Here is a 13,573-nt window from a genome sequence, read left to right on the forward strand (position 1 = left end):
TTTTAAAAATCTTCATTGGCTTTAAAAAAGAGCAAAAAGAACCCAAAAACTTTTTAATGACTGATATGCTAATTACCTTGATCTGATCACTATACATTCTATATGTATTGAAATATCACTACGTAGCCCATGAATATGTACAATTACTATTTGTCAATTTAAAAAAACCCTTTAAGAGATGAGATATGTGGCTGGAGAAATCTTGATCACACAGCAAACAGATAATAGGTTTGGGATTATAATGAATGATTTTCTTGATTTGCAATTTAATGCTCTCTGTTCCTCAGCTGGAATTATACGTAAGCAGCACTTTCTCCCTAACTAAACAAGAAAAATTGAGTAAACCACCAGGTAAAACCAAAGAGAAAATGCTCCCAACCAATCAAATGTGGCAGAAGAAATTTCTCTGAGCTGGAAATGAAGTGACTTCATTTTTACTTACATTTTGGAAAGAAAAGAAGCATACTGACTCCAACTCACCTATTTGTGACATACCAGAAAGCCGCCAACAGTCCTGACAGCCACGTACCACTGAGTAGCCAGCTGGTTATATAGAGAGCTGTGACATAGATCGCCTGGAGCCCAAATAAGGTGTAAATATAAAAATAAACCGGCTCTAAATATTTCTGTAAAAGGGAACAATAAAACAAGTTTGTCAGGTGAGCCCTAACCCTCCTCAGTACCATTTCAAACATGACAGTAGGAACAGAATATGCAGGAGCTTGCCCCTAATTCCAAGCAGCAAGCCTACACGCTTTCACCCATTTGGGCAGCCTTTCTTCCCACCACAAAGAGACAGGGGAAGGAAGTCCGTGAGAAGTCTGGCTTCACTCTTTACTCCAGAAAGTTTTATAACTAACTCAGTCCGAGGATACCTCATTCACATGAGAAGTGGTCATTGTGATTTGCTGACTTTACAAATTTTTTTATCTCAAAGATCCATCAGGACTGATTACATATTTCCAAATGAAAGTATTTATTAGCTTCTAGGCTGCATACATACATAAGCCAGGAAGCATCTATGTACAAAAACCTTTTATCTTATGTAAACAAAAAGCAATATCTTACAAAATATAAAGTTCACAATATACATGGAAAAAATACGGTATTGCTGATTTTCTACTAAACCAGTTGAAGATCAGAAGGACAGATGTGACAACTTTCAGCTCAAAATGGCAGGCTTTGACTTTCATCTGATATTAACAATTCAATGTCACAAAACATAACATACCTGTATGGGTAGAACTCTATATAAAATACTGAGAAAAACCTCTTGGTAAATATTCATTCGCTGAAGGAGATTAATTGTCTTCATAGATTCAGTTTTATTATCATATATTAGGCCATGAAAACCTAAGATTGGTATGTGAAAAGTCAGGAAGAAAATAATTACACTCATAATTATTCATTCATTCAAAACTATCCACAGATTGTTTAGTATGTTGTAGAGAGTGTGGCAGGCATTGGGGATATAATAGTAAGCAAAAAAACCATACTCCTGCCCTCAAAGAGCTTACCACACATTCGATGGACATCATTTAAACATTTACACAAACATAGGCAAATTAAAACTTTTGTAACTGGAATGCAAATACCACCACCACCACCACCACCACAAGGTCCTTCTCTAGAAATGTGTGCAAGAGGATTTCACATTTCTCCACCCTGCCCTCCTGCCATGCGACCTGCAGTATCTCCTTTGGGAGAATATACATGGCCTTCCTTCTTCACTCCCCAGAACAGCTTTGGCCATGTGCTCTAACCAGCTGCATGTGAGTGGATGTAAGTCATAGCTGAGCAGAGGCTTTAGGAGACAAGGCATGTTTCTACCAGCTCTTGCTCTTGCCCTCTGCCATGACACTGGCATGTTCCAAATAGGGCTTGCTTGCATGGATGTTTGGGGCAGAGTAGAGCTGCAGCTCCCTCACAGCAGACATTGTCATGAGAAGGAGAACTCGACCTGCTGTTATAGAGATCCAAGCCATAGAGGTCCTCTGTCACTGTAACCAGGCTAATTAATCCAAGGCATGAATGGACAGTTCACAGAAGAAAACATGCACACAGTCCTTCCCCATAGGAGAAGATGCTCAACCTTGCTCCTATTAAAAGACTGCAAATTAAAACTACCCTGAGGGATGCTATTTCTCACCTACTGCCTTGGCAAAAAAAGCTTTACAATACACTGTGAGATTATAAAAAAGTAGACTCCTATATACTATAGCTGGGAATACAAAATGGTGTCATCTCTATGGAGAGAAATTTTGCAGTATCTAGCAAAATCACATAGGAATTTACCCTTTGACCCAGAAAGCCTGTGTCTAGGAATCAATCCCACACACAGGCTGGCAAAAAGACAAAATGACATCGGCACAAGGTCACTCATGCAGCACCATTTGTACCAGCAAAAGATTGATCCAAAACAACCCAGATGTCCCTCAATAGGAGGTGCTGTGGACTGAAATGTGTCCCCCTCAAATCTGTATGCTGAAGCCCTAACCCCCAATATGACTGTTCTTGGAAACAGGGCCTACAGGAGGCAATAAAGGGTAAGTGAGGTCACACAGTTGGGGGTCTTAATCTGATAGGACTGGTGTTCTTATAAGAGGAACAGACAAGAGCTTGCCCTTGTGCTCTCTCTGCATTTGCACAGAGGAGAGGCTATGTGAGGACACAGCAAGAAAAGGGCATCTACAAAGCCAGGAAGAGAGGCCTCAATAGAAACCAATCCTAACAGCATGAGGATCTTGGATTTCTAGCCTCCAGAAGGGAGAGAAAAATTTCTGTTGTTTAAGCCACGGAGTCTGTGGTATTATATTACGGCAAGCCTGAAGTCTAACACAGGAGTGTTACGGATGGATAACTCTCCAACTCTTAGGTTGGAGAGTTATGGGCCCTCATGATGGGATTAGTGGCCTTAAAAGAAGTGACACCAGAGAACTCGCTCTTCTCTTTCTGCCATGTAAGGACAGAGCAAGAAGGTGGCTGTCTGCAAGCCAGGAAGACAGGCCTCCCTAGAACCTGACCATGTGGCTCCCTAACCTCAGACTTCCAGCCTCCTAAACTGTGAGAAAAAAAATTTCTGCCATTTAAGCCACCCAGTTTGTTGTATTTTAATTCATTAATTTTTTTATTTTTAAAATTTTGATACGGAGTCTCACTCTGTCACGCAGGCTGGAGTGCAGTCGCATGATCTCGGCTCACCACAACCTCTGCCTCCCAGGTTTAAGCGATTCTCCTGCCTCAGCCTCCCGAGTAGCTGGAATTATAGGCATGCGCCACTATGCCCGGCTAATTTTTTTGTATTTTTAGTAGAGACAGCGTTTCTCCAGGTTGGTCAGGCTGGTCTCGAACTCCCGACCTCAGGTGATCCGTCCGCCTCGGCCTCCCAAAGTGCTGGGATTACAGGCGTGAGCCACCGCACCTGGCCTTGGGGGATCATTTTAAACTGCAACAAAGAGCAAAACAATGCAAAGGCCATGGCATAAAAGAGATTTTCTGAAAAGGACACTGCAGTGTGAGAGCTGAGACAAAGAGGCAGAGTGTCACCTCATTCAGTCTCTGTGGGAAACACGTATGCCAGAGACTATTCTGTTGCTCTGGACATGTCCATGAATGACTATGAAAGCACTATTAATACTGATTTTAGGTTATAAGTACATTTTAGGAAGTAAATGATTTTGCAACTATGCGATCTGTGAATAACAAGGTTTGATTGTATGGGGAAAAAATGAATACTAAGCCTGCCTTTCTTGTATAAACTGGACCGCAAGGTAGCCAAACAATGAGAAGGTTCTCTATATAACAGAGTTCCAACTAATAAATACAGGAGGAATGACAGAATTAGAAGGTCACTAATTTGCATCCCTACTGAAATAAGAACTACAGACGATAATCATCAATGGCTGCTAAAACCAGTGAACGGCTGGTGAGTAATTACCCTTATTATGGATGAATCTGGCTATCAACACAGGGACCAACTCATTAATTTTTATGGCACAAAACCAAAGATAACCAAAATGTCATGTCTCCTAGGTGATAAAACTACAAGTACAAAACATCACTTATGGGCTGGGTGCAGTGGCTCATGCCTGTAATTCCAGCACTCTGGGAGGCTGAGGCAGGAGGATCACTTGAGCTCAGGAGTTTGAGACCAGCCTGGGCAACATAGTGAGACTTCGTCTCCACAGAGAAACAAAACAAAACAAAAAACGAATGTGGTAGTGCACACCCGTAGTCCCAGCTACTTGGGAGGCTGAGGCAGGAGGACTGCTTGAGCTTGGGAGATTGAGACTGCAGTGAGCTATGATCATACCGCTGCAACTAATTTATGAATAACTGCCACCAAAAATGTCAAAGCCGACTCCAAATAAAGCCTAGAAAAGAGCAGTTTTTCTGTCACATGCACTCATGCTAAGCCTATCAAGTATATATTAGGTAGAAGAGATGCATGTTGGGGCTTTCACTAGATGGAGTAAAGGCAGAGTGTGGGGTCTGACCCACTCAGGGTAAGTAAAAATGCAGGAAAATGGCGACTGTGAAATAAAGGAATGAATGGGGGCACTGGGGACAAGAGAGACAACTGTAGTTTTTATTTGCGTTACCAAAATGCCTCCTGTTCTCAGACAATACTCCTTTCACCTGCAAAGACCTCTTCCAAAATGATCATGAGAAAATTCAGCAACAAAACCATGAAATTGTAAAGGTATTACTTTTGGGATGGAACAGAGCTGGAAGGCAAAGAGAGGAGGGTTATATAAAGTATTACATAACTTCTTCCAGAGCAAAAAAGACATTTTCATGGAATGATTAGACATTAACAAGGAAAAGCTACACATGTTCTAGAGAGCATGTAAGTAGTTTTTAGTATACACTACTTCTGACTAAAATATTGAAAAAAATGCATAAGACCCCAAACGAAACTATCAGTTGTAATTACCTTGCACGAGGGTTGGAGCCTGCAGCATCTGCTTGTAGTAGGAGTAATACAAGCCACACTCTGTTCTGAATGAGATTTCTCGCTCCACTTCCTGAAACAGAGTTAGATCCTATGGGTTTACATGACCTAGTCTTGGTTTAAATACATATTGTTCCTGTAGAAAGGATATACAACTGCAACTTGAAAGAGAAAAAACTGAAAATATATCTCAAAAAATTTTGGCAAACAAGAATGGAAGGCTGATCATTGGTAAAGTTGAGTGAGGGATACATGGGAGTCTGTCCTACTATTCTCTACTTTAGTGAATGTTTAATCTTAAAAAATTTTTAAAGAATACATCATCATTCCTATGCAATATCAGTGACACACAAAACAGGGATGGCAGGAAAAAAAATCTCCCACATGAAAAGAAATATAATTGCATTAGACACCTACCTAAAAGCTACCAGTATTACATAAGATCCATCATTTTCTTTTTATTCTAAGATTAAAAGGCATTCGTAGTCAAATAAGGCAGACACATGAATTTTACTCTGACAAGTGTAACCCTGGTGGGAAGAGGTTCATGCAGGTAAATGGATATATGAAATATTTAAACTGCTTTTAGATAAGTATTCAACCCTAGAAGAACTGAAAATCTAAAGTAATAGCTATTAGCCAATTTAGTTACAAGATACTTTTATTAAATTTAAATTATTACTATAAAACATAGAAGCAATAGACAATAATGACACTGAAGACTTTCTGGAATAATGCAATTAATACTGTTGGATGATACACTTTATCTATAGGTTAAGCAGCCCTAACCTGAAAAGCTGAAATCCAAATGAAATACTTTAAAATCGGATACTTTTTGAAAGCCAAAATGATGCCACAAGTTACCCTGAAAGTGTTATTTTTTTCACTGTACTGATGGTATGTCATATTTTTTATTGTTAAGTACTTATGTGTGAATAAGTATAAGAAAATGATTACTTATAAAGGTAGCATGTAAATTCAGAGTCAGGAACAATGGTGATGCCAAATAATCACAGATTGCCCACTAGGATGGTTGAGATAGTGACACCTTTGTTTTCTGATGGTTCAGCATCTACAAACTTTGTTTCATGCACAAACTTACGAACTACATTGTATAAAATCACCTTCGGGCTATGTGCATAAGGTATACATGAAACATAAACGAATTTCATGTTTACACCTGAATCCTATCCCCAAGATTTCTCATTATGTATATGCAAATAACCCAAAATCTGAAATCCAAGACACTTCCAGTCCCAAGCATTTCAGATGAGGGATACTTAACCTGTACCTGTAAAAGCATAAATAAATAAAAAGTTATTATCTATGTCATTAGAGATTCTTTTACACCAGTGTTAAAAACGAAACAAAACAAAACAAACCATGTCCTAGAATCTGTAACACATTGTCTAAAATATAATTCGATCTGTCTTTTTTTTTTTTTGAGATGGAGTTTCACCCTTATTGCCCAGGCTGGAGTGCAATGGTGTGATCTTGGCTCACCGCAACCTGCAACTTCCAGGTTCAAGCGATTCTCCTGCCTCAGCCTCCCTAGTAACTGCGATTACAGGCATGTGCCACCACTCCTGGCTAATTTGGTATTTTTAGTAGAGACAGGGGTTTCTCCATATTGGTCAGGCTGGTCTTGAACTCCCGACCTCAGGTGATCCGTCCGCCTCGGCCTCCCAAAGTGCTGGGATTACAGGTGTAAGGCACCGCACCGGGCCATGTTTTTCCATATTATAGCAGATCCACATTCCACAAACCCAGTGGGGGAAAGTGATAAATACTGAACATCTCATTTTCCAGCTGATGAATTTCTTTTAGCTCATTTTGCTTTCCCCTAACTCCAATTAATTTTCATATGGTAATAAACATTTCATTAAAAGAACTACTCAGGCTGGGTGCGGTGGCTCACGCCTACAGCCTTGCACTTTGGGAAGCCAAAGTGGGTGGATTGCCTGAGCTCAGGAATTCAAGACCAGCCTGAGCAACATGGCAAAACCCTGTCTCTACCAAAAAAAAAAAAAAAATTAGCCAGGCATAGTGGCATGTACCTGAATTCCCAGGTACTGGTGAGGTTAAGGAAGGAGGATTGATTGAGACTCAGCCTACTGGGAGGCTAAGGCTGCAGTAGCCATGATCAAGCCACTCCAGCCTGGATGATAGAGCAAGACCCTGCCTCAATAAATAAATAAATAAATAAATAAGAATCATTCATGCTATTATCTTCAGACTTAGAAATTATTTATTTAATATATTTCTGCTACCCTCTAAATCTTTTTATCATTGTTTGCTAACTCCTTTTAGAAAAATGAGAGGTATGGTAGCAAACCTTACATATTGAACTTCCTTTCACAGAAAACAAATTTTGTTTTAAATGCTTGAGGAAATCAAACATTTAAAAAAAGGCCCATCAGGTTCTGCAATTTATTTATTTATTTTTTGGAGACAGGGTCTCACTCTGTCACCCACGCTGGAGTACAGTGGCCTGATTACGGCTCATTGTAGCCTTCGCCTGCCAGGCTCAAGTGATCCTCTCGCCTTAGCTTCCAAGTAGCTGGGACTACAGGCACATGCCACTATGTCTGCCTAATTTTTGTATTTTTTGTAGAGGTACAGTTTCGCCATGTTGCCCAAGCTGGCCTTGAACTCCTGAGCTTAAGTGATCCTCCTGCCATGGCGTCCCAAAGTGCTGGGATTACAGGCAGGAGCCACAGTGCCTGGGCCTAAAATTTAATTTCAATAACACACTTGCTTTATAAAAAGGCTAATACATAATGATACAACTTTTCTAACTTTCATTGTGAGTGATTTGTGTTGTATCTTTCACAGCAGTAAAGGTAATTCTTCTGGGTAGTTATGTTAACCCACTCATTTTTTATCTTTGAGAAAAAGTGCTCTATTGCTTTTAAGAACATAAACCCAACCCGGTATCACTTGTTTCTAGAATGTACTCAGTCAAATAGCCACAGAGGCTATGAATTGATGTTAACTGAGCAAATACTAGCTTTTGTCCATGCAAATAAGAAAAACAACATTAATTACATTATTTTCTTTAGCTTCCTTAAAGTGTTCAAAGGCACTCGAGGAGTATGAAAATCCTCATGTCACACCTACATCCCAAATCAAACTGGAGAGCCAATAAAGAATGAAAGAGTGAATTATATGGTTCTAAGAATAAAAGACCAGGGAATAAGAAAAAACGTTGCTCAACGTACTAAAGGTAGAAAGCTTTTGTGTCCCATCCCTCCCTTTAATATAGCCAGAATGCATAAAGAACAGAGGGGGACCTAATTAGTAAAAATGCATTCAAACATGATTAATTGGTAATCTGGCACCAGCTGTATAGAACCAAATGCTATACTTTATTAGACAGACACTTGCAAGTTTTACATCTGCTTCATGCTAACAGAACATCTGCTTCACTCATTCAAACACTTTTCCAGTTTTATGGCAATTTATACTTCGCTTGGTAGATCACACCCGTGAAAATATACACCAATAGTAGTTATCCTCTAAAGCATGCAAAACGAACAAATACTTCATATTTCAATTTGCACAGGTTCCATGGGGAATGCAATGTTGACAGAACGAAAACATCTTCGAAGATAATGAAAGTAGTAGAAAGACAAAAGATTTGTATTTATAAAGAACTGTACAGCTGGCCGGGCACGGTGGCTCATGCCTGTAATCCCAGTACTTTGGCCAAGGCAGGTGGATCATGATGTCAGGAGTTCAAGACCAGCCTGGCCAAGATGGTGAAACCCCCGTCTCTACTAAAAATACAAAAAATCAGCTGGGCGTGGTGGCAGGCACCTGCACTCCCAGCTACTCGGGAGGCTGAGGCAAGAGAAACACTTGAACTCGGAGGGCAGAGGTTGCAGTGAGCTGAGATCACGCCACAGCACTCCAGCCTGGGAGACAGAGTGAGACTCTGTCTCAAAAACAAAACAAAACAAACAAACAAAAAACCACATGGTTTAAGTACCACAATGGTACTTAAAACCACTGAAGTAACAGTGTATATAGTAACTTAACAGAAGTACAAAAGGAAAATAAAATGACTGCTCACAATGACTCATCACATTCCGCACAGGCACTCAGATAAGTTGCTGGCAATGCCCAAAGGCTAAAGAGTCCTTTGAGACAAACGACACCCAATGTGGAAAGGAAACATCAAATTAGCTTTTAAAAAATCTCACATAAATAGATCCCCCACATAATGTCTGGTCACCCTGGCCTGCCTTTAGCAAGAATCCTCTAAGCCTGGTTGAGCCAGAATCTCCCGCACCCCAGTGGTTCCTCTTACTCATTTCCCAGCCACTGACCCCACCCCGCTCCTTGGCTGCCCATTCCTACTCACCCATGCTATACTAGGAGTTGAGTACAATCTCTCTCCACCACTGCAAGACCTTGTTGCAGCGGTCCCTACAGCTATCACGATGGTCCTGAATAAAGTCTTCCTCACCCTGCTTTAAAAAAAACAAAAACAACTCATGTAAAAAAGTTCTGTTTACAGGCCGGGCGCAGTGGCTCACACCTGCAATCCCATCACTTTGGGAAGTCAAGGTGGGCAGATCACTTGAGGTCAGGAGTTTGAGATGAGCCTGGCCAACATGGCAAAACACTGCCTTTACTAAAAATACAAAAATTATCCGGGCATTGTGGCGCATGTCTGTAATTCCAGCTACTTGGGAGGCTGAGGCATGAGAATTGCTTGAACCCGGGAGGTGGAAGGTGCAGTCAGCTGAGATCCCGGCACTGCACTGCAGCCTGGGTGATGGAGTGAGACTCTTGTCTCAGGAAAAAAAAAAAAAAGTTTTGTTTACAAAAATTGTCCCCCAAAATAATTAGACTGTTAGTAGTGGGGAAGCCACCGAAAAATTAACTTTATAAATGTAATCTGTTTCAGAATGAGGTTAACAAATCATCTCACCAAGAAATAGTAGCCCATAAGACAGCTGTTCTTAAAGTTCTGTACTGGGAATCACGCCCTCAGCAAACGTATTTATGGCACATACATGGTTTATTGTCTGGTTAAATTCATGTCCATCTGTTAGAGGGGAATGATTCTTGCCCTAGAGTTGATTAAAGCCGTGGCATGTGAGAAGTGCCAAGCAGGGCTTGTGAGGAGGGCAGTCTGCTGCTGAAGCGACAGTTCTTCCACTGGGCCCACACTCAGGCAATCAGCAGTCTTAGCACTACTGTGCTAGTATTGTGTGGATTAACCCTATCTATTCTAAAGTCTCCTTGCTTTTCAGGAGTATTCAATGGGAAGTCATGCAAATTTGGTGATATCAAGTAAATAGGTGGAAAATGTCAGCAAACGGAAAAAAGACTAAAAAGAAGAGTGACCTTGGTGCTCACAGCCAAAGGAGAACTGCCTTCCTTATCACTGCACATTTATTTGCTGGGGAAACAAAAAGGTGCAGGAATTTAGTACTTGACCAAAAGATGTGTATGTTCCAACAAGAAAGATGAATGCGGCTGTGTGCGGTGGCTCACGCCTATAACCCCAGCACTTTGGGAGGCTGAGGCAGGTGGATTACTTGAGCCTAGGACTTTAAGACCAGCCTAGGGAACAAGGAAAACCCAATCTGTACCAAAAATATAAAAAATTAGCTGGGCACGGTGGTATGCACCTGTAGTTCCAGCTACTTGTGGGGTTGCAGTGGGAGAATCACCTGAGCTCAGGAGGTCGAGGCTACAGTGAGCCAAGATGGCACCACCGCACTCCAGACTGGGAGACAGAGCGAGATCCTGTCTCAAAAACAAACAAACAAACAACAACAACAACAACAAAAAAAAAACACCCAAGAAAGAACACATTCTAAATAAGGGAAAATGACTTCAGACACGCCTCATCTCACTGTGTCTCGCTTTCCTGCCCTTTGCAGATAATGTGTTTTTACAAACTGAAACTTAGTGGCAACTATGCATCAAACAACTATCAACGCCATTTCCCCAACAGCTATTGCTCATTTTTTGTCTCCGTCACATTTTAGTAATTCTTCCAATATTTCACATTTTTCTTTATTATTATACTTGTCATGGGATCTAGGATCAGTGATCTTTGATGTCATCAATACTACTGTAATTGTTTTGGGGCACAATAAACCACACCCATCCATGTAAGACGGTGAACTGAACTGTGTGTGTTCTGATACCTCTGTCACTCTTCTGTCTCATTTCCTCTTCCCAGGCCTCTCTGCTCCCTGAGACACAATCATATCGAAATTACTAACTTTACAATAGCCTCTAAGCGTTGAAAGGAAGTGTGGCACATCTCTCACTTTAAATGGAAAGCTAGAGATGGTAAGTTAGTGAGGAAAGCATGTCGAATGTTGAGAGGGACCAAAAGCTAGGCCTCCTGTGCCAAACAGCCAAGCTGTTAACACAAAGGAAAAGTTATGGAAGGAAATTAAAAGTGCTACTCCAGTGAACGCACCAATGATAAGAATGAAAAACAGCCTCATTGCTGATACGGAGAAAGTCTAATGCTCTGATAGAAAATCAACCCATCTAAAACATTCTCTTAAGCCAACGCCTAATCCAGAGCAAGGCCGTAACTCTCTTCAATTCTGTGAAGGCTAGAGAGGTGAGGAAGCTACAGAAGAAAAGCTGGATGCTAGCAGAGGTTGGTGCATGAGGTTGAGGGGAAGTAGCCATCTCCCTAACATACAAGTGCAAGGTGAAGCTGAAAGTGCTGATGGAAAAGCTGTAGCAAGTCATCCAGAAGATCCAGCTAAGATGGCTGATGAAGGCGCCTACATTAAACAACAGATATTCGATGTAGACGAAACAGCCTTCTATTGAAAGATGTCGTCTTGGACTCTTACAGCGCAAGAGGTGAAGTCAATGTCCGGCTTCAAAGCTTCAGAGCACAGGCTGACTCTCTTGTTAGGGGCTAATGCAGCTGGCGGCTTTAAGTTGAAGCCAATGTTCATTTACCATTCTGAAAATCCTAGGGCCCTTATTAAGAATGATGTGAAATCTATTCTGCTTGTGCTCTAGAGATGGACAACAAAACCTGGATGACAGTAGATGTTTTGATAGCATGATTTACTGAATATTTTAGGCCCACTGTTGAGACCTACTACTCAGGAAGAAAAAAAAATTCTTTTCAAAATACTACTGCTCATTGATAATGCATCTGGTGATTTGTGTTATTTTCACACCTGCTAACACAAAATCCATTCTACAGCCCACGGATCAAGGAATAATTTTGACTTTCAAGTTTTAATTTTTAATTTTTTTTTGAGTCGGAGTCTCGCTCTGTCACCCAGGATGGAGCACAGTGGCGCCATCTCAGCTCACTGCAACCTCTGCCTCCCAGGTTCAAGTGATCCTCCTGCCTCAGCCTCCCTAGTAGCTGGGACTACAGATGTGTGCCATCACACCTGGCTAATTTTTGTACTTTTAGTAGATACAGGGATTCACCATTTTGGCCCAGCTAGTCTTGAACTCCTGACCTCAAGTGATCTGCCCACCTTGGCATCCAAAGTGCTGAGATTACAGGCATGAGCCACTGCGCCTGGCCTGATGGTGTACTTTGGAGTATGAAAACGTCTAATTTTGATGAAGACAAATTTATTTATTTATTTTTAATCATGTGTTTTTAGTGTTGTCTCTATGAAGTTTTGGCCTACTCCACGGTTATAAAGATTCATTTGTATGTTTTCTTCTAAATGTTTTACAGTTTTAGACATTCAGGCCTATGATCCATTTTGAGTTAATTTTTGTGTGTGGTGTGAGGCAGTGGTCTAACTTCATTCTTTTGCATGTGAATATCCATTTGTTTATAGACCATTTATTGAAGACTATTCTTTCTCTACTTAACCGTCCTTCCTGGTGCCCTGCTGAAAATCACTTGATCATCTAAGGATTTATGTCTGTATTTCCAATTTTATTCCACTGATCTACACATCTGCCTTATGCCAGCACAAGAGTCTTGATTACTGTGGCTGTGTAGTAAGTTTTGAAATCAGAAAGTTTGAGTCTTACAACTTCGTTTTTCTTTTTCAAAACTGTTTTAGCTATTCTGAGTCCCATGAGTTTCCGTATACATTTTCGGACTAGCTTGTCAATTTCTGTGAAAAGTCCACCTGGGATTCTCAGAGGGATCATGTTGAATCTGTAGATCAACTTGAAGAGTACTGCCATCTTTTTTTGTTTTTGAGACAGGGTCTTGCTCTGTTGTCCAGGCTGGAGTGCAATGGTATGATCTTGGCTCACTTAAGACTTGGCCTCCTGTGCTCAGGTGATCATCCCATCGCACTCTCTCAAGTAGCTGGGGGTAAGTTGTGTGCCACCAAGCCTGACTAATTTTTTTTTTGTATTTTTAGTACAGACAGGTTTTTGCCATGTTGCCCAGGCTGGTGTTTCTTACCAGTTTTAAATAAAAATTTTGACTTCCAGATATAAAAGAGAAAGAAATCAGGATACTCCCACCCATTTTTTAAAAAATTTTTTTCTTTTCTCTTTTTTTGTTTTTAGAGACAGGGTCTCACTCTGTCACCCAGCCGGAGTGCAGTGGTGTGATCATAGCTCACTGCAGCCTTGACCTCCCCAGCTCAGATGACCCTCCTGTCTCAGCTTCCCAAGTAACTGGGACTG

General features: G+C 40.9%; 1 protein-coding gene across 1 annotated transcript in view; it reads right to left on the minus strand.

Annotated features, from left to right (window-relative positions):
• Nucleotides 1-13,573, minus strand: part of DPY19L3 (dpy-19-like 3 (C. elegans)) — an 83,298-nt gene that overhangs the window by 55,851 nt on the left and 13,874 nt on the right. Inside the window, exons 3-5 of the mRNA XM_011995250.1 lie at nt 4,937-5,027; nt 1,232-1,353; nt 481-626 (exon numbers count right to left, since the gene is read on the minus strand). Coding sequence (XP_011850640.1) covers nt 481-626; nt 1,232-1,353; nt 4,937-5,027 — 359 coding nt within the window. The remainder of the gene's footprint in view (nt 1-480; nt 627-1,231; nt 1,354-4,936; nt 5,028-13,573) is intronic.

Source organism: Mandrillus leucophaeus, unplaced genomic scaffold (genome assembly GCF_000951045.1).
Source record: "Mandrillus leucophaeus isolate KB7577 unplaced genomic scaffold, Mleu.le_1.0 Scaffold48, whole genome shotgun sequence".
Classification (NCBI taxonomy): domain Eukaryota; kingdom Metazoa; phylum Chordata; class Mammalia; order Primates; family Cercopithecidae; genus Mandrillus; species Mandrillus leucophaeus.